At 31.4% G+C, this 21,012-nt stretch overlaps 1 protein-coding gene across 1 annotated transcript; it reads right to left on the reverse strand.

Moving 5' to 3' along the window:
- Positions 1 to 11,998: 11,998 nt before the first annotated feature.
- On the reverse strand, positions 11,999 to 14,331 carry LOC112024719 (transcription factor TCP18). Its single transcript, XM_065766401.1, has 3 exons — positions 13,850 to 14,331; positions 12,453 to 13,683; positions 11,999 to 12,251 (listed from the first exon to the last, which is right to left on the reverse strand). The coding sequence occupies exons 2-3, from the start codon at positions 13,554 to 13,556 to the stop codon at positions 12,183 to 12,185; spliced, it is 1,173 nt and encodes a 390-aa protein (XP_065622473.1). The 5' UTR covers positions 13,557 to 13,683; positions 13,850 to 14,331; the 3' UTR covers positions 11,999 to 12,182.
- Positions 14,332 to 21,012: the final 6,681 nt, after the last annotated feature.

Raw genomic sequence — 21,012 nt, forward strand, 5'->3', positions numbered from 1 at the left:
TCAAGTTAAACTTCCTGGAAACAGATTTATTTTCAGGACAAAAATGATTGAGAAGAATTTGTGTTGTCCTGTGTAATAAGAACCAGTCTTGTCTGTCATGTTGTTATAGTGGTATTAAAAGTTTGTAGCACATCAATTACCCTCTCGTTTTACATTAATTGTGAACAGCTAATTAACAAATATGAAATACCCCTATGAGAATGTAGAGATGTTTTGTGGTCTTCCTAAAAAGTAGGTATCTTTTTTTTTTTTTTTTAATCTAAGAATAAAAGAAAAGTTATGTGAATATATACAATAAACTAATTGATATTTTCCATGATGATAAAGAATAATAATTATTGAGCAAGTGCCATAATTTTAGATCATATCTTATTAGAAATGCTCATTACTCTAGTGAAACTATTATAAAATACAAAATAACAAAACTTGTTATCTCTAGGATTCTACTGATAATAAAAGTTAAATTAGATGTCAAAAAGTGAATGAATGAATGACTAGTTGACCACACACCTTCTATATATCTCACTTGAATGAATTAATTAGCACCTGCATAATTCACACAAGGCTAAAGATCTCTAGGCTTTATTGTGAGTGAATTATATATAATTGTGTTTTGATTTATTGCTCTATCCTTTTGTTTATTGTGCATATGTGTTGCTTTAGTTTACATGAAGCAAAAGGTTTATCACTTACCAACAAGGCATGGGTATATAACAAGCTAGAGTATTATTATGAACTAAGTATATATAAATCAAAAGGGTGTGTATGCGAATTTCAGGTAGCTAACCATTTTCCCACTGAAAAAATTGGCAGCAACTACAAAGTAATGAAGTTTCATCACCACAATCATCACCACAATCATCATTTAACTAATCATTAATTTTATCATCTACTTATCTTCATCTACATTGTCATCAGTCAGCATCATATGTAACGCTACCATCATTGACATCTATATTGATGAGGGCCAAAATGAATATGACACATTTTGCCGTTAACTTTAAGCTTGTATATTGTTGTGCAATCTATATAAAAATATTTATATATTTAAAGTGGAGAGTGGAGACTACTCATCAATAACATATTTAAATTAAATTGTAATTGCATTCTAATTTTGTATCAACTATCATCTATCATGTACCATTCTAATTAGATTTTACATTCTCTATTAATTTTGTGCCTACCGTGAAGTGTCTCTCTAATTTAAAACATCTTCAAGCTCATTTAAAAATACTTCCAAACTATTTGAAACTAATTTCAACCTATTTGGAACTAATTCAATTTTTATTGTCTACTAGCTTCTACTAGTTAGCTTAGCCAAATAATAATAATAATAATTTACAAAAAAAAAAAGATTCTTAATTCAAGTATAAACTTTAAAAAAAAAAATTATCATGTTCTAGAAAACTATTGATACATTTTATAATAACTCAATTTTCATATAATGTATTTGAAATTGTACTTGTTAACTAAACTCATTATATATATTACAATAACAAAGAAAAAATTACTTGTAACTAAATTCATTATATTACAATGACAAAGACAATGGTTATGAAGGAGAAGCTAAATATAAAATAAGTTAACAAAAGATTTTCACCTTCTACTTCTTATAGGAGGATTGACATTGAAAATGGAAACATCTTTTAATTTTTTGTTTGCATCAAAATAAAAGAGAGAAAGGGTTTGATGGAGGTTTTCAAGCTTTTTGCATCTCAACAGTAGTAGTACTATAGGTATCTTCTTTTTGTTTCTGTGAAGTACATGAATGTTACAACCACAAATTCAAGATGGAAGTAGTGGTATCTGGGGGTTTCACTGTTTCCAGTTTTCCCTAGGGTTTGCTAAAAAAAACTTTGATTTATATGTGTGTGCGTGTGTGTGCATTTTTGGTAATAAACTTGGGAAACTTTGATTTATATTTTTATTTCTGGTTTTTTACCCAGAAAAAAAATGGGTGAAAAGAATGGTAGAGATCTCGAGGCTTAGTCGTACGAATTAGGGTATTCTTGGCTTTTCCTTCTCTGTCTTCTTCTAGGTTTTCGTAGTGTCGTATGAGCTTTAAAAATCATACCATATGAAGTAGAAGTTCTCTGAGATGTAGATCTGATCCATGCTTGCTTTGAGGGCATGGCCAAATTTTAAAAAGCAGATCAAAAGAAAGGGGTCTGGAAAAGCTTAGCTGCAGAAACTGGGGGACCTACTTTGCTGTGAAAGAAATGAAATCAAAAACACCCCATTATGAAACTGGAAGAAATTGAAAATAAAATAAAATGGAATGGGTTTTGTGGTTGGGTTTGGGTTACTTTAAAATGAAATGGAAAATTAGAATCAAACTTAGCCAATCATTTTGGTGTCTAAGCAAATAGCATCTCTATGAGTCTTTGCTTCTTTATTGTGTTTTCTGCAGCTGTTATTTTACTGTATAAAAAATGATAAATGTACTATAAATTTTATTATTTAAAACTTACAAATTGATATGACAATGTTTATGATAAGTGGATTTCAATAATAAAAAAATTAATGAATGTTTGAAATGTGATTTGATGATTGATGACATCAATTTGTGAGTTTCATATGGTAAAAGTTGTAATATACTTAACAATAAATATTGAAACAACATTTTTCACAAAGTTTTAATATAGTTTTTGGTAATTGCAACATAACTTTCACAATTTGTTGTTTAAAGTGAATGTGTTAATAGATTTATTGAAAGATGCCAGAGTAATGACCTAGTACAAGTTCCTCAGAGATGACTTTTGGTGAAATTGTCGGTTAGGGCCTGGGGATTATGCGCTTATGCTGTGAAATAGCAGTGAGACACTTTCTTTTTTTTTTAAATAAAAAATGGAGTCTTATGCGAGCTTATTGACCTCATATCACGTGACGATAATAAATAATACTGCGTACACAAATTTTGCTGAAATTATCGTTCAAATTAATACAAAACGAGAACTCTTACCATCAAGCTACACTTCCGTGTGGTGAATAGAAGCGAGACACTGGGTATACAAAGGGACTTATGGACCATAAATTTATCCTTCTCCAGGTTACCACTTTTTCAGTCTTATCTTTTGTCTTATATGGCTTAGGTCCTATATATTCCCCTTAGAAGCAAATTCCATGAGGCTAAGTTTTACCAACAAAATATTCTTTTCCTTCTCAAAAAACTAAAAATAAATAAATAAATAAACATTCTTTTACACAAATGCATTCATTATTTTACACATATTAAGGATAAAAGAAAATGTGTTATTTAGTTTTCCCATACCAGAGGATAAAAGAAGTACAAAAAAGAGTAGTCTACTCTACTGTGTACTCTACTCGTTTTTCTTTTTCTTAGGCTACAAACTTAGGGGATCTTTGTGTGGTGGCAGGAAACGTCATTTACAAGATGCGCATATTTCTAATGATATGTGGCATTCCATTGTACACATTTAAGTAAAATATATAAACGACCAAGAAAAAAAAAAACGTTCTTTGCACATCATTGCAACTTTAGTTGCCAATTTTTTTTTTTTTTTTCTTCTTGTTTTATAAAGTTGATAGGAAAATATAGAGATATGTGGATATTTTTGGATAAGGTTTTGTACAAATTTGATGATGCCTTTCTCTTCTTCTATTTTTAATACAACGGGATATATTCGAATGTTAATTAAAAGAGAAGCACAAGTGCCCACTTATCAATGATAAATAAATTGTTACACCTTAAATTTTATGGACTTTATTTAATTGGATTATATGAATATTGTTGTTAGAGCATGTGTTGTGTTCTATATTAGGTGCTTATTAGATAAATATTGATTATAAAAGTTATTGTTAAGGGTCTTAATTGTAACTTTACTAAAAATTTTAGAGTAACTCATTTATTTTTTAGTTTTATAGTACAATAAATTTGAATTAATATCATCAGTTCTTAGATAATTTTTCTTTATCATCATGCTAAGACATGATTTTTGGTGTAAGCCTTTACTAACTAGTTGAATTGACTAAAACTCACATATAATTAACTCATTTATTGATAAGTGAAATTGTGTAGATTTTACTAGATTGGATTAAATAGGTGTGTTATGTGAATATATACAATAAACTAATTGATATTTTGCATGATGATAAAGAATAATAATTATTGAGCAAGTGCCATAATTTTAGATCATATCTTATTAGAAATGCTCATTACTCTAGTGAAACTATTATAAAATACAAAATAAAAAACTTGTTATCTCTAGGCTTCTACTGATAATAAAAGTTAAATTAGATGTCAAAAAGTGAATGAATGAATGACTAGTTGACCACACACCTTTTATATATCTCACTTGAATGAATTAATTAGCACCTGCATAATTCACACAAGGCTAAAGATCTCTACCTAGAACTAGCTAGCTTGAAACAACCCTCCAATTATAGATAAACTTCTCAACAACTTTTTATTTTTTAGAAAACTTCAAATTTTAATATAAATGTGGTTAATGAAAGAGTAAGACTCTTGACCAAACATTTAAAACACTACTAATAAGATTCAAACTTGTAGGGCATATCTCCATTTCTAATTGAGTTAAAAAGATTTTACTTTTGAAAATTTAACAAGCATGTGAACTAATGACCTTCTAAAACCTCATTATTGTTTTGGATCCTAAAATTGGTATAGTAAATGCTACATGTCTTTGAACTGCTATTAGGACACTCCGGTTGCCAGCTTTATCTTAATTATGGGGGAAAATAAAAAAAAATTAAAGAAAAGTGGAAGCAACTTGATCATTTTGAAGACATCTAGATTTTTTTTAAGAACATGGTAGCTAGGTAGCTCAAGCCTCTAGCAATTTTTGTGCCGCTAGAACAAGTGTGAGGACTACTTTTCAGAAGATACCAATGGATCTTCAGTTTTTGTTCCAAAATATCTATAGCAAAGTACTCTAGATTTTTAAAGCTCTTTGATAGATATACTGTTCCCTCTCATCTGAACAAGACCTTTTGCTAGAATGTTAGTCTCATGTTGTCACACAAACATATATATTCTTACTATTGTATATTAGTTAGAGGAAAATTTTAATATATATATTGCTAATGCTAACTAAGCCAGGTAATGAATTAATCTTGCCACCATAAAGAGAAATATAAAATTGTTCACTATGTTTTATTCCCTACGTATCATAATAAATAAAGTAAAAGATGAGTGTAGGAAAATTAATCTTCTTGAGGCATTCCCAACTTCTTAATAAATAGGGTCATATTCTACTAAAAACACATAAGAAATATATAAGTAGCTCCACACCCATATATATTCAAGAGTTGTCATATAAATTTACCTAAAAGAAAGGGGTTGACATAATTCCCTTAAGCCAATCTCATCTTATAATGATCCCTAAGCTTATAAAAATTTACTTTTGAGTCAATTTCTAGGAGCGTCTATCTTTCAGCATTATATAAGCTTACTTTTTGTTTATTTTAAGTATTATTTGTGAGTCTCATATTACTTTTAATTTCAGCTTTATTTTAAATTAGTTTCAGCTTTATTTCAAAAATAATTTAACTATTAGGGTCTGTTTGAATACTGCTTATTTTGCTAAAAACTGAAAACTTATTACTGAAAATACTGTAGCAAAATATTTTTTAATGATGAGTAGTGTCGTGGGTCATTAATAGTGCTGCTTATCTGCGTTTTTGCTGATTTTTTGGTTGGGTCATGAATAGTGCCATAGGACCCAGCCAAAAACGCAAACTCACAAACGTTAACATTCATTTGCACTCAAACGCACGCTTAGTTTCAGCTTTTTAGAAATAAGCTAATTTTTTAACTTTTGTTTCATTTTTTTCAAATAAGCTACCGGAAATAACCAATTTCTAAATTAACACTTAATTTACCGGTTATTTTTATTATTATTATGGGATTGCTATGCTTATCTTCCACCACTCCTAGGAAAGGTAGGACACAAATATTGACCAACCTAGGATTTGGCTTGACTCGATTGTTCACTCTTGAAAAGCCAAGGTACTTGAGATTACTTTTAATAAAACGATCCAAGCTTGACCTCCACTACTCAGCTTGACCTGCATTAGACCTTGTTTTTATATATTTTTTGTCCTTTTCCTCTTTTTGATGCATGAAATTGTGATTCCCCTCCCAACGACAAAAAAAATAAAATAAAAATGGCTTAATTATATTTCAGATATATAGGAGATGGTGCTTTTCAAAAATATAGACATAAGTTTTCAATTAATTTGATCGCTCCCCCACCCCTTAGATTTCTACCCTAATAATTCTATATAAAATTTAAAAAAAAAAAAATTGTTTGATAAATGTTTGGCTTAATTACTTTGTACCCTAATGCTAGAGGTCTTAAACTTTGTCTTATAAATGCAATTTTGCTTTGCTTGTTCTACAGTTAATTAGAAATGTCTGATTTTAATTACAAATTACCATCACCGAGGTCGGGATAAGTATGACGTGGCATACTCTAAGCATTAGGTCAGGTGTATTTGCGTTACAGTCTGGTGGCCGTTAACTTATAAATATGCTCATGCTCATACATACAAAGTAATTTGTGAATTTACACTAGTGTTATATTTTCATATGACAAGAATTTCTCCAAGCTAAATAGAAGGTTTAGATCCAGGGTATGGTCTAAACTAATTGCACTTTTGGTATGCATTCCTATTATCTATGTTTGAAATTGTTGGAAAAACAGGAAGATAATTGTTCAAGCTTCTCATTCAGCTCCAGATGACAAATATTATATATACATGAGCAAAACTGAAAATTCTTAATTTTGTGTTAGAGGTTATATTTTCAAATGACATAATAATTGATCTTGCTTCACGTGATCCTAGAGCTAGTGGTCATATACAATTTTTACACCCAATTCTGTTTTTTTTTTTTTTTTTTTTTTTTCCTTCTTCTTCTTTGGGGTGTGAAAGGGATTAAGAAATCATGTTTGAGAGAGAGAATTAGGTATAATAAACAATGTGCCTTACTATGCTTTCCTATTTATAAAGAAGGCTAGCTAAAGCCTGTGTGCCTAAAGTTTCTGTATTGACTGAGAGTATCAAAGAATCTTGTTCTTCAGGTTCATACCCATTCTAGAACCCTTGATTTAGGAATCATTGTTTTCCAACCTCATAAATTTTTTATTTTTTTTAATCCGAGACCTGCATATCTTTGCACATATACCTAGACTAGCATAAAGCTAATGAATCACTCTCATCATTCACTACATGACTCCAACCCAAATCAAGTGGCTGCACTTTTCTTCAACCAACTTTGTTTTCAGCCTCATTTTAAATGTCCTACGCCCATCTCTTCAAACTTTTACAAGAGATTGATTCTCTTCAACAATGAATCTACTGGACTTTCTCATTTGATTTGATAATTTTATGATGATTTTATTAAGGATTTTGATTGTCTCACACTCAAAGTATACACTTTCCATACACATAATGGAACATCGTGTATTAAATGTGGACATTCTTAAAAAATGTTGTGTGTACAAAATGTATATAAGAAAATGTGAAACACTAATATTCTTTTTTTTTAATGAGTTTTTGATATAAGCAGGAATTGAATCTCAGATCTCTTATTCAACCATCAGAGACTTTACCAGTTAAACTAACTGGAACCCCACAATATCCCTTTTCTTAACAAGTCAATTTGATTGACTCATGGTTCCTCCAACCAAGATAATTGAAGTTGTTTGACTTTCTTTGTCAACTTACCTCTCTCTCTCTCTCTCTCTCTCTCTATATATATATATATAACTTACCATGCATATATGATGTCATGCTTACAATTAACATATGATGTCATGCAATGAATCATGTGGCAATCCTTAAATAATTGGGGCATCCAGTTCTTTAGAAGGATTGATACAAGTTTGTTTTGTCTATTGTTCATGGAGAACAATAAAGGACATAAAGGTTGAATAGAGGCATAGTGTCAATGAAACATGAACATGTTACCATCATCTTCCACACCACATGCCGAACATAACTTAAACATGGTGGGCCTCAATTTTCTCATGATCTGTTGTCGGTCATCATGATTAAGGTCATTAAATTTTAATTCAAGTCTTGTGCATATGATATATAAGGTTAGTTGCATAGATCCTTTTTGATGTAGAAATGTTCCTCTTGAGCTCAATTTAAAAATCTCTTGAGCTTATATGATATAATATTACTATCAATTTTCTTATGATAAATGAAAGATTTGATGGCTTGGTTAGAAAAGTAGTCCCTTCTACTTTCCTAATTTCTTTGGAGATTCATGGGGAGTTCAAACACACTCAAGAGCTAATGCTACCTTTAAAAGGCACTAAAATTAAATTTTGAGTATTGACATAAAAATCATAAATGAACTAAGCAATGGTAATGCTGTGAGTACATAAACATGCTTCTATATTGCTCACAATATTCTTAAGCAAGGTCCAGAATTTTAACTGACATTCATCTTCTAAATTTATAGGCAAGCAAGTATGATAATTTATCGTATCAGCACAACTGAAAAAAAAAATTATAAAAAACCATAATAAGTATATCTTATCTAGTAAGATAATATATTGAGATATTTATCAATTAAATTGTTCATTTATAAAATACTGTCTATAAGCCATGCTTCATATGATGTGACAAAACCTTGTAGTACTCAGCCTGCAATCTGAAAGACTTCTCATAAATTTGTAGTGGCACTATACTTATGGAAATATAGGAATTCCTTTGTGCTATTTCATCTTCACTAAATTAAATTTTATTTCCAAAGATGGGGATATCTTTCTTACTGTAGAGGGAAGGGTGAACTACAACTATATTTCTGTATAGCAGATGAATTGGTTGTTTTTGCATGCACTATAGCCTCCACCTTTAAGATCACAACCTCTTCAAAAGCAACTCTCTCTCTCTCTCTCTCTCTCTCTCTCTCTCTTGCACACACTGACACACACACAAAACTACTCTACAGGGTGTAAGATATCATAGAAGTCAGAATAGTCCTTTTGTATTGGCGCCTACACTTTCTGACCTCTTCCCCATCTCCTTAATAACTTAGAAAAATAAAAATCTACCAATATCGTTTCTGTTTTTACCTATTAGGTCTGTTGTCTCAGCCATGACTTCCACATTCCTATTCATAAGCACAGTCCATTACTTGCAGAGGACAAATAAAAATTGTCATAGACTTAATCAGCAACTTACCCTTCTCCATTGAATGATTTTCTCAGTTCCTTAGAGGCAGGTTCTATAATTCATCAATAGAGCCTGAAATTTAGCATTTGGAGAAGGTACTTTAATTTCGAATACATTCTAGTTCCTTATTTCCTTTCTTACTATCTATTACCAATCTCCTTAAGGGATGGAAATATTAATTTCCAGTATTTATGAAGCTTGGGTTAATTTTATTAGAATGAAAATGGAATAATTTTATTTCATATTTTCAATCATAGTAGCAGATAAAACATGCCAAATGTGCATTTTTATCAAAGATATAAGGAAGGTTCAATCATCCATTAATAGATTGTTTGCAAAAATTGCAAATTTTTATCAAATAAATGATGCATACTGTTTCCTGCCATATCAACGAAATGGAAATCTTTAAGGATCTTAGTGGTAAACTTTTCAATTCACATGCAAAAAGATATGGAAGTAGATTTTAGTCATTTTACTTAAGAATCTACCTTATGGAAGATTTTGAGCCACAGAATTTTCTTTTAAGTCTTGACTTGATAAAACACTTCGTTTTAGTCCACAGCGATATTGAAGTGGAATTTCTTTGTTGATGGGGATCTTCTTGTCTAAGATACCAAGTATCTTCATCATGATTGACCTCAATATGTGATCATTGTTATTGTTGGATCTTTCCTCAGAAAAAACACCTTATATTCAGAAACAGAAGAAGAACGAAAATCCCGAACTACCAATCGTTCCCTGCTATGTAAATATGTTATGTTATACTGCAAAGACGGCTCACTCTTCTTAAGGCTGTGTTGTCAGTTTTACATCATCCATATATCTGAGATGCTGGCATGCCTCTAAGTGTTTCATCAAAATTTGATCACAGGACAACCAGTAAGCTACACTCTATGATGGACAACCAGTAGCATTGGTTCTTTTCTAAACAGCTTGAGCAGGGACATTCAAAGAGTCAACAAGAAGGAGAAGACCTGCGTTATTACATAAAATAAGGGAAAAAATTGCCTAACTATTACATTCACTGTGGAATTAAAACTAAGAGCATAAGAAAGAAGTTCTTTCTATTCCATGTATAGGCAAGATTATTATCTTTATCAATTTCTCAACATCTTACCCATTGTTTCAAACTTAGATTTAATGTTTGAAAAGAAAGGGAAAATGGTTAAAATAATTTAAGAAAAGAAAACAATCTTTAGAGCAATACAACAATTTTCTTGTTTTACTTTCCCTCATTTCGAGATCCAAATAAACTCTTTAGAAGAAGGAAGCTTTAATATATTCTTCGATTATAAATTTTAAATGCGTCTGCCATGGACAATTTGACTTTGAAGACCCATGGAGACAGCAAACTTCAGATATTAGTACATCCAACAGAAATTAATAGATAAATAAGAAAAGACACATTTAATTCATAATATGATTTGCATATTCACAAGAAATTAATGGTTTTGTGGGTCTACTCATTACTTGTGTTGTTCACTTATAAACCATAAGTAATTATTTATAAATCATTTTTATTGACTGTGATACATCTGAAAAAATGATGTGCTCATAATGGAAATAAAGAGAGATCAATTAATAATATAAGCAATATATTTTGTAAATTGTAGTGTAAGGCATATAGGACACGTATTTACCCCATGTCACCTCCAATGCACCTATGCATCAGAGGTAAGCCAAGACTTAAATTGTATCATATGAGCAATCTAAAACTACGATAAAAACATATTTAAGATGGAACACCTTGACTAACACTAGAGTTGAATTGAAAAACATTGATGAAGGTAATTTTTGGAGGTGAGAAAATTATTACACTTTGAGGTAAATTACTACATATCTATTCTAGAAAAGGCTAGTTAATTAGGATGAAAGTTCTTGTTTGGACAAATATTTTAAAGGTATTTAGAAACTTCAGTTTTATTGGGAAAATATAGAAGCGTTTCATGTTGTTAGGATCTTATGTTAAAATATAACACTTATTCTAAGGGCCAATGAGATCTAGAGCTTAGATATTTTCTCCCCTTATAAAATAAAAGTGAAGAGTGAGGTCATAAGTTTAAGACACACAGGAGATGTATGTATAATTTAACAATAAATAAAAAGCTTAGTCTAGGGTTTTTTCTTTTCCTCCTCTCTGATCAGATATCAATTTGAGTTCAAGCCTTATTTTTTTGGTGAAGCTAATTCAGTAATATCATTGCTATTACCTGCACTTAATTAGAAACCCTGAACAGCTCCATGGCCATAAATCTCTATTTCCACATTAGAAGATAAAAGTTCCCTCTTAAAGTGTTTATGTGTTTCCCTGTTAAACTTTCCATATATTATGGGAATTGATTTCAAGGTTTATGTTGTTATGTGATGCAATAAGATAATTGATATGTTGAAATTGCACTACCTAGCTAGGTGCCAATGGACTTTGAAAACATGACCTGAAAATGGATAGTGGATCACTCAAGCGTCTATTCAATCACATCTAAAAAGATAAACCAAATTCATTCATTGGAATGACATCTTAAAAGATAAACCAAATACATTCACTAAAATGCACTTAGGAAGTTAGACCACAAACATGAAAACATACATACTATAGAGAAGCAACCCTAACAGTTTTCCAAAAATAAATTACATCAAAGCATGGCAATATGTCAAGTGATCCTAAAAATACAAATCATAAGGAGATTTTGGCAGGCAAGGCCTAAAATTAAGGGGGAAATGAAGAATAAATATAGATAATATAAAATACATCTATTGGCATTTACAGATTGTTAATGCATACTAACCACAAAAGACTTCATAAGTTTGCATTTGAAAGAGAAGCAAATTAAGAAAGATAACCTTCTTATTATAAAGTGAAAGACATAGCAATCGTTTACAAGATAATTCATAAGAAATTACACAACAAGAGATACTTTCTATATTACATTCCAAACAGAAAGAAAGCATCATTTTTCATACTGCTAATGTTTATTCACTTGATGCATCGATGATGCTGGGGATAATCCCGGTTAGCATTGATTATTATTGCTGTTGGCCTCCCATGGTTTGCCAAAGAATGGAAATTCTGAAAATTGAAGCTGCAAACAATTGTCTGAGGTGGTCAGAAAAATCTGAAGAAATGTACATCTTGGACACTATCTGTTTGAAGATGCATGTTTGTCATAGGACACAAAAGCTAGCTAGCTAGATTATTAATAAGTACGTTATTATATTATAAAGCACTATAAAATGTCAGAACATCTTTGTAAAATTGAGGAAACTTGGGTTTTGAAACATACCTCTTGAGGAAATCCTGTGCTGTGCAGGGAATTAAAAGCCAAAAACACCAAGTAATCCTCACTATTAACCATGTCTTCTACAGCCCCTGAATGATCTCGGGCATGAGTGGAGCTTCCTTCTTCAGCCTCTGGTAGCACCTCCAAATCCAAGGATGAAGGGTTCATGTTTTGGCTTTGTGTTCCAGATTCTTCCCCAGTTTCAAAGGGACTCCAAGAACCTAATCTGCTTGCTTCTTCACATAACTTTGAGTCATCTACTTGACTCCTCATCAACTTCAACTTTTCTTTAGTCCTTTCCCTTGCTCTTGCCCTTGCTTTTTCCCTTGACTCCCTTGCAAGTGGGTGAAATGCACTCTTCCTTGACTGTGAGTGCCTAATCTTCTTCTCTTTAGTCGACGGTTTCTCTTGGGAAACACTGCCCTGTTGATCTCCGTCACAATTAACTGCAACATCATCGATACCAGATACAACTTCACACTCATCAGAAGCAGAAGAATTAGCACTCTTGCTGCCACCAACAGTACTAGTACTAGTGCTACTTCGCTTCTTCTCTCTCTCTAGCTTCGTGATTTCATCCTTAGACTTCAAGAGTAACCATTCAACGGTTCTGCTAGCCGTGTCATAGCCTAGCAATTCTTGAAGACCAAAAAACTCCGGGGCAACTTTAAGGGACAGTCTCATTCTCCGATCCCTTGGTCCACGAGCAGTATTAATCTTGCTGTGCCGATCTCTCTTGCAAGATCTTTTTCTTGGGATCAGCTCGACCATGTTGATGTGATTTTTGTTGGAATCGACCATGTTAATACTGTTGGGGACAGTGGTTTCAGTTATGGTATTATTGTCAGGTCTCAATAAGCAAGATTGGTGTTGGAATTGAAATAACATATCATGGTTGTGTGGGAAGAAAACATAGTCATCTTCAAAGGGAGAGGGAAAGTTGAGAAAAGATAAAAGAGATGGGTCTTCATGTTTGGAATTGGAATTGGAATTGGGGTTGTTGACGTCATTGAATAAAGGCCTTTGGAAAAATGGTTGGTCACAGTAGGAAATGGGGTCATTGCCATTGTTACTGTTTGAAGTATACATCTGTGATTTTAATTGCATTTGGACAACCCTAGCTAGTCCTTGTGACAAACGCGTGGCAGTACCGCTAGCTAGAACTTTGAGAACGACGTTTCCTTCAACGTGTTTCAATTCTTTTTTTTCTTTTTTTTGGTTAACCTCGAGAAATCTGCAAGTGGAAATTAAACTTGAGAAAGACAGCCATGTTTTACTGTTTTCCACCTGAGCTTGAGAAAGACAGCCTGAAGATACACTGTATGTGTATGTATCTTTGTGTGTGCGTGCGTGGGTGTCTGTGTTTGTGTGAGAGAAAGAGGAAGAGACTATGCACTTACCTCTCTTATTAGTCAAGGACTAGAGCTTGAGAAAGACAGCAAAGCTATAGTACGGCTAGACCTCCATTGGGGTTGAGAGAGAGAGAGAAAGAGAGTTAGTTTTGAATAAAAAGATGGTGAGGAGGTAAAGGGCCAAAGAAGAGGAATTTATTGGAGACAAAGAACTACCTTTTTCTTTTAAAAAAAATTTCTTTTGGGTAAACAGTAGTACTTAGTTGGTCCTTTTAAAAGAGAGGGATATTTGGGAAGCTAGTGGATAGGAAAATACCAAGTATAATTGTACCACTTCACGTGGCTTGCAGGTGGTAACTTTGATAGTGAGCTCCCTCCACCTCCTCAAACTTTTCAACAAGCCCCTCAAATTCAATCGCCAAGATCTTGCATGGACTCCATATTCATCTTCATTCATTCATGTCCTCTCTCACTGTTTGTGTGTGTGTGAGTGCGAAAGTATGTGGAATATCTATATGTGTACATGCTAGCTAGGGTTGGTTTTTTGAGAAACATGTGAGGTTTTATTGGAGGACTCACATATTCATATTCATATAGCACAATTTTTTGTTGTTGTTGTTGTTGCTGCTGCTGCTGCTGCCAGGTCTATAACTCATCATGATTAGTAACCTACACGTGGCTGTTTGTGAGGCTATAAGAAGGACAATTATTTCACTCAAAGGAGCATCATGCACTGTGAGCCTGCCATGAGAGACGATGCTCCTTTGACTGAGTTTCTAATTTAATGTCACTTTCACCAAAAGGAGAGATATCCCATCTCCCCTATCTCTATCTATCTCTTTCTCTCTCTCTCTCTCTATCTCTCTCTCTCTCTTCCATGTCTATCTATCAACTCTATTTCAGAATGTCGTTAGGTTCCCTCCCATGCGTGCTTATCTGTTTAGCTTTTCTTTGAAAAGCTCTCTCTCTCTCTCTCTCTCTCTCTCTCAAAACAAAGAGTGCTTGTGCTTGTACTTGCCACTGTCATATGCATAGACCTTCTCCAAAACATAGCCAATCACCAATTGCCCTAACTACAAACCCCATCTCATCTTATTTCAAAATGGCAATAGTCCCATCCACACTTAAAACTCCTTTACACTCTCAACTATCTTCCTTTTTTTTTTTCTTTTTTTTTTTCTTTTTGGGTTCTTTATTTCTTTGTCAAACTTTCTTTCCATTTATACATGCCGCACTCCCCACTTATCTCAAAACATGCTTGTCTCTCTCTCTCTCTCTCTAGAACTGAGCCTGACCACTTTAGACTGGCATAATTACTAGGACCACATGACATGGCAAAGCTGGGGTTGTTCTAAGGTTGCTTTCAAGGAAGAGATAACTATGAATGAAAAAGGGAGATGAATGTGTCGTCAATTGCACTGGCTCATAATGAGAACATACAAGAAAACCCTAAAAGACATGCTTAATCTATATGCTTTCATTTCACTGCTGCTATTTCTCTCTCTCTCTTTCTCTGCCCTTGTCTGTTGTCCGTACAAAAAGCCTATATGTCATATGTGGTTGAAAATAGAACCCCCTTCAACACATATATCATATATCTATGATTTTACTGTACCCTTTATTTTCACCCATGTTCGGACTCATTTGGATTTCTGTTTCATGGGGGATGCACCATTTTCCATTGATAGCAAAAAAATTGAGTTACTTGTAGCACAACATTTTCTTTTCATTGTCTCTATTTGGTAATATTTCCAAGTATTAATAAATTCCCCACCCTCTTATTTCTTTGTTGCTACTTGGGTAGTTCTTAATTTGTTTTGAAGTACTATTGCACACTCTTAGTGTAATAGTCATTTCACAAATATAAATGCTCATGAAGGATAAGGAGTAAAAATCGAGGTTCAAGTGTCTAGAAGAAAGTTTCACAAACATATACACTTAGATTAAGTTAGAATAAAATTTTTATTTTATATCAAAAATTTGTTTTGAAGTATTATTTTATGCTTTATTTAAATTTATTAGAGAATTTCCCAGGTGGTGATGATGGGAAAGAAAGTCCATCTTGCTTTTTATACTTATGCCATTGAAAAAATATCTTGTAGTTTATGATTTCCAACCAGGCGTATTTGAAGGACCATGCCCACGGGTGTGGGCCTGAAAGAGGGCCTAGAAACCATCGCGATGTGCTTGCTTTCTAGAAAACTATTCCAAGGATATGACAGGGAAAAAAGATGATGAAAGAAAATATAATCAATGAAATTGTAAAAATAGAAAAAGAAAACATAATGAATTTGAGTTAACAATTAAGCTGAGCCAAACGTGGGGCTATTTCATGGGAATTTTCTTTTCCATTTCTCACACAGCTTGACATGACCATTTTGTCTAGGTTGTGACCATGGAAATGTGTATATTTCTTTTCCTCAATGCTGTGTCTATTATTGAAGTATTGTTGATAGAATTGAAAAGCCCAACTTGGCCCATCTTGTGAAAGATATTTCTTTATCTACATGAATAAAGATACCAACTAGGTTTTCGATAGTCTCCAAAGTTTCTTTCATGCCATTGTTTTAATTCATTTGTTTATACTAATTTCGAAGAGACCAATGATTTGATGATTTTAAACCTAATTGATATCCCAAAGTAATGCTGCCAAGGAGATATTTACCCATGACAAAGCCATAAAAGATGTCGTTTTGTTCCTCACGTCACTTTCGCAAAAAAGTAACAAAAAAATGAATTTTTTTTTTTTAATATAAGATAGAAATTATATTCTAATTTAATCTAAGTGTATGTATGTATAAAACTCTCTTCTGGAGACTTGATTTTCAGCCCTTACCCTCCCCACACCCCACATGTATTTATACTTATAGAGTGATCATCTTACTAAGGGTATGTAGTGGTATGAATTACTTATATATGATTAAATTTAAGCCAAATGATTCAATGCTTCAATACATTATGTCATATTGCCAACTTTTGCCAATAGTACAAGACTAATATGCCCTTTGTAGCTAGGTGGTTGCTATAATAATTAATTAACATGCATAGTAGACCTCCTTGGAGTTTCTTTATAATCATTATATGTATTGAACTATCTTTTCTGTGAAAAGATAAATAGGAGAGCTAGAATATTGGATCATGCAAATAATGTTATCACACTAAACTCTATCTGAATAAAAGTTAAAAAAAAAAAATGAATAGTTACGCATGTCTGCCTAACCATTTGCTCATTTATCGTTTTCTCAAAAGGACACTTATATGATCATATCCTCAATAACATTGTCTTTTCCTTTGTTCTTTTATGGTGTGGTTTGATGCCATATTGTTGTAGCGTAGGACGAGTTCTAAAATAGGTGCGGTTGGAACTATCTACTTTAAGATGCATGCTTTCATGATCTAACCAACTTATATAGCTGAAAAAATAGAGGGAAAACATGTTTTTAACTACATGATATAATGATTACTGGTTTTCCTCTAATTACTTAAAACCCAATCGATCACTTTCTTTATTTTTTTATTTTCATATTTATGCACAGAACTATTCCTATGTTAAAGCAACTCATATAGTTCCTTGAAATGAAATATTCATAGATTGTTCAATGTTCCATTGTTGGTAATTGATTGTTGCTTTCAGGTGCACAAGACATTTGGCATACTAGACACCTCTTTAATTATGGGTCTAAAACCAATTTTAATGATTTAATCGATGATTAAAATTTGAACCTATTTGAAAAGAAAACGGGCTTGCTTTTATTTTTGTGATCATAGAAGATATGTGTCCTACTCATTATTACCCAGAGTGGGATGGGTCTTCTGTCACACTGCCTTTAATTTCGTTGCCTTTTTTTTTGTGGGGGGGGGGGGGGGGGGGGGGGGTGTGGGGGGAGGTAAATGCTATACTTGAGATTCAAATATGGTAGAAAAGATGCACACAATCCTAAACTTAGTAGAAGATATCTAGGGAAAATCTAATTAGTTACATACTTGTTACTGTACACTTCCTACACACTCCTTTTGAAATCGTATTTTTAAACATAATCTCACCATTTTTATTGAAATTGAAAACACAATTTCAAAAGGAGTATCTATGAAGTGTGCAATAAAAAATATGAAATAATCAATACTCTTACTTTTACTTAGAGAGTTGTTCAACCGAACATACCTCCAAATAAACAAGAAAAAGCCAAAAACTGATACGAGTAGATGATTTTTGCAGCCAATGTTGGGAGTGTCTAATTTTCCTTGAGAATCATAATGGTTTATGGTTTTCTTAACAATAAAAGTTCTAAAGACTATATATATATATAAGAGAGAGAGAGAGAGAGAGAGAGAGAGATTAAACAAAAGTAATATGCATACCATTACTAAATGAGTAGTTGAAAAAGTTAACAAGGACAATATTTGCTAATCATTGCTAAAGACTAAAATTGTTGTAGTGAACTGAGGTATTTTTTGATCATGATGTAGTACAAATCTACCATTTAGGGTCCGTTTGGATAGTACTTATTGTTGCTGAAAGTTGATAAAAACTGATTGTTGCTGAAAACACTGTAGCAAAATAATTTTTAAATGTGTGAATAGTATTGTGGGACCCACTTTTAATATTAAATATTGCGTGAACAGTGCACGCACAGTACACACACAGTGAATTTTGTCCCCCAAAGTCAACAAGTGCGGCAAAAAAAAAAAAAAAAAAAAAAAAAAGAGAGAAAACGCGAAGCTGGAAAACACACCGCAACTAACCTTCCTATCCAAACCCACACTTAACTTTTGTAATTTATTAATTTTTTGGTATTTTTATGTAATTTTCATTATTTTAGATTTAGGGCATTTATTTCTTTGTTTGTAAGTATTTTTAATACTTTTTAGATCAAATTTGGTTCCTATTAAGTAGGACTTATTTTTATTATTTGTTGAGTCTTACATAGCCCTTAAATAAGTCTCTAAGGCCACGCTTGATAGACTGTAACGGTAAGTATATAGGATTAGAAATAGGTATTATAAGAAATAGAAAATATTGTAATATAATACTTATTACTATTCATTTCTTTAGTGACAACACAATAATAAAACCGTAAAAACAATGGAATGAAAGTATTTTAAATTAAACTTAAAATATATTTTAGGAAATATTTTATTCATATAATATGCATACCTTTACTAAATGAGTAGTTGAAAAGAGTTAACAAGGACAATATTTGTTGATCATTGCTAAAGACTAAAATTGTTGTAGTGAACTAAGGTATTTATTGATCATGATGTAGTACAAATCTACCATTTAACTTTTGTAATTTATTAATTTTGGTATTTTTATGTAATTTTCATTATTTTAGGTTTAGGGAATTTATTTCTTTGTTTATAAGTGTTTTTAATATTTTTTAGATCAAATTTGGTTCCTATTAAGTAGGACTTATTTTAGAATATATTTTATTATTTGTTAAGTTTTACAGATCCCTTAAATAAGTCTCTAAGGCTACGCTTGATGGACTATAACAGTAATTACATAGGATTAGGAATAAGTATTACAAGGTATACAAAATGTTGTAATATAATACTTATTACTATTCATTTATTTGGTGATAACACAATAATGAACCCTAAAGACAATGGAATGAAAGTATTTTAAATTAAACTTAAAATATATTTTAGGAAATATCTTCCTCATATAATTATAGAACAAAATTTAACTACAAAATTGGTTGTAGCATTAGGCTACAAAATTGAAAATCTAATCATTGAATTGCATGTTCTTTACATTTTTAATACATATGTCAAATTTTTTGTCAATCGGATATTATTTATATGATCTATAAACTTATATTTTATACAAAATTTTAAATTATAAAAACTTGCAATTTAAACAATAATTTATTAATGACATGGTTATTGATTTTTAATTTTTTAGAAATTTTACAAGTATAGAGGATATAAGAAAAATATATAACTCAATGGTGGATTTGTCAAAATTCACCTTCTATGAAAAGATATTGAGTAAAGTTGTAACCTAAGACCACAACCAATTTTGTAGCTAAAATTTGTCAATAATTATATTTCCTAATAAATAAGATTTTTTAATTTAAAAGCGAGATTAGTTATTTTTTTTATGATTTTTTATTTTCATAAATGTTATGTGCATATGGAAAGTTTATTTATTTGGAAATATATTAATTTTAGAAATTAATACACATACTAAGGAATAGCTATTACAACCCTTTTAGAGATTAAAGGCATATTTGGTAGACACTGTAATATAATAGTTATTCTTATGGTTTATCTATTTTTTAATTTTGTTATATTTTTGTTATAAAAAATAGTCATTCTTTATGAATAGATATTCTTCAAAATGAGAAATAACTATTATTCTTTAAAATTGTTATATCAGTTATTCCTTAGTATATGCAATAATTTCAAAACTTATTATATTTCCAAACAAATAAACTTTCCATGTACATCTAACAATTATAAAAATAAAAAATCATAAAAAATAACATGTCTCTCTTAAATTTAAAAAATAACAATTTTTAAAGAGATATAATTGTATGAATAAGATATTTCCTAAAATAAATCTTAAATTTTATTCTAATGATATAACTCACAACCAAACTTATGAATGTGTTTAGTTATTATATTATAACACATTTTATTCCTAGTAATAAATATTACAATTCATGTTGTAATCCTCATTCAGTGTACCAAACATACCTTAATAGTTACCACCATGCGCCCTTAGTGCGATGGTCACTCTACAAGTCTTAAGTGCTTGTGAGGTGTGGAGAGTAAAGGTCGGGATTCAAGTTTCCAGAATAGAGTTTCACACACATATACACTTAAATTAGGCTAGAGTAGAATTTATATCTTGTATTAAAAAAAAATTAATATTTATTCCTCATTTTAAAAAATAACTATTCATAAGAAATGACTATTCCATGTAATAAAAACATAATCAAACTATTAAATAACTAAATCATAGGAATAACTATTATATTACGGTACATATTACAATCTACCAAATGTATCCTAATTAGTTTGTAAACATTTTTTAACAATTATTCAATCAATAATATTCAGACTTTTGTCTCCCTATTAGAGTTGCTCATATTTGTTACTAGGCCACTAAGTTGGGGCCTTATAGACGCAGTAGAGTGGACAACAAGAGAGTACAATGAGTGGAAGGGTTTTATTATGTGTAAATATTGTTAGAGCACTCACTG

This window comes from Quercus suber, unplaced genomic scaffold, assembly GCF_002906115.3.
Source record: "Quercus suber isolate HL8 unplaced genomic scaffold, Cork oak 2.0 scaffold_703, whole genome shotgun sequence".
Classification (NCBI taxonomy): domain Eukaryota; kingdom Viridiplantae; phylum Streptophyta; class Magnoliopsida; order Fagales; family Fagaceae; genus Quercus; species Quercus suber.

Bases quoted from the DNA above. Each gene is read 5' to 3' on its own strand.
- LOC112024719 (XM_065766401.1), bottom strand. From the start codon at position 13,556: ATGCAATTAAAATCACAGATGTATACTTCAAACAGTAACAATGGCAAT. The intron at 12,252-12,452 runs GTATGTTTCAAA...AATTGTTTGCAG, and splicing joins GCACAGGATTTCCTCAAGAG to CTTCAATTTTCAGAATTTCC.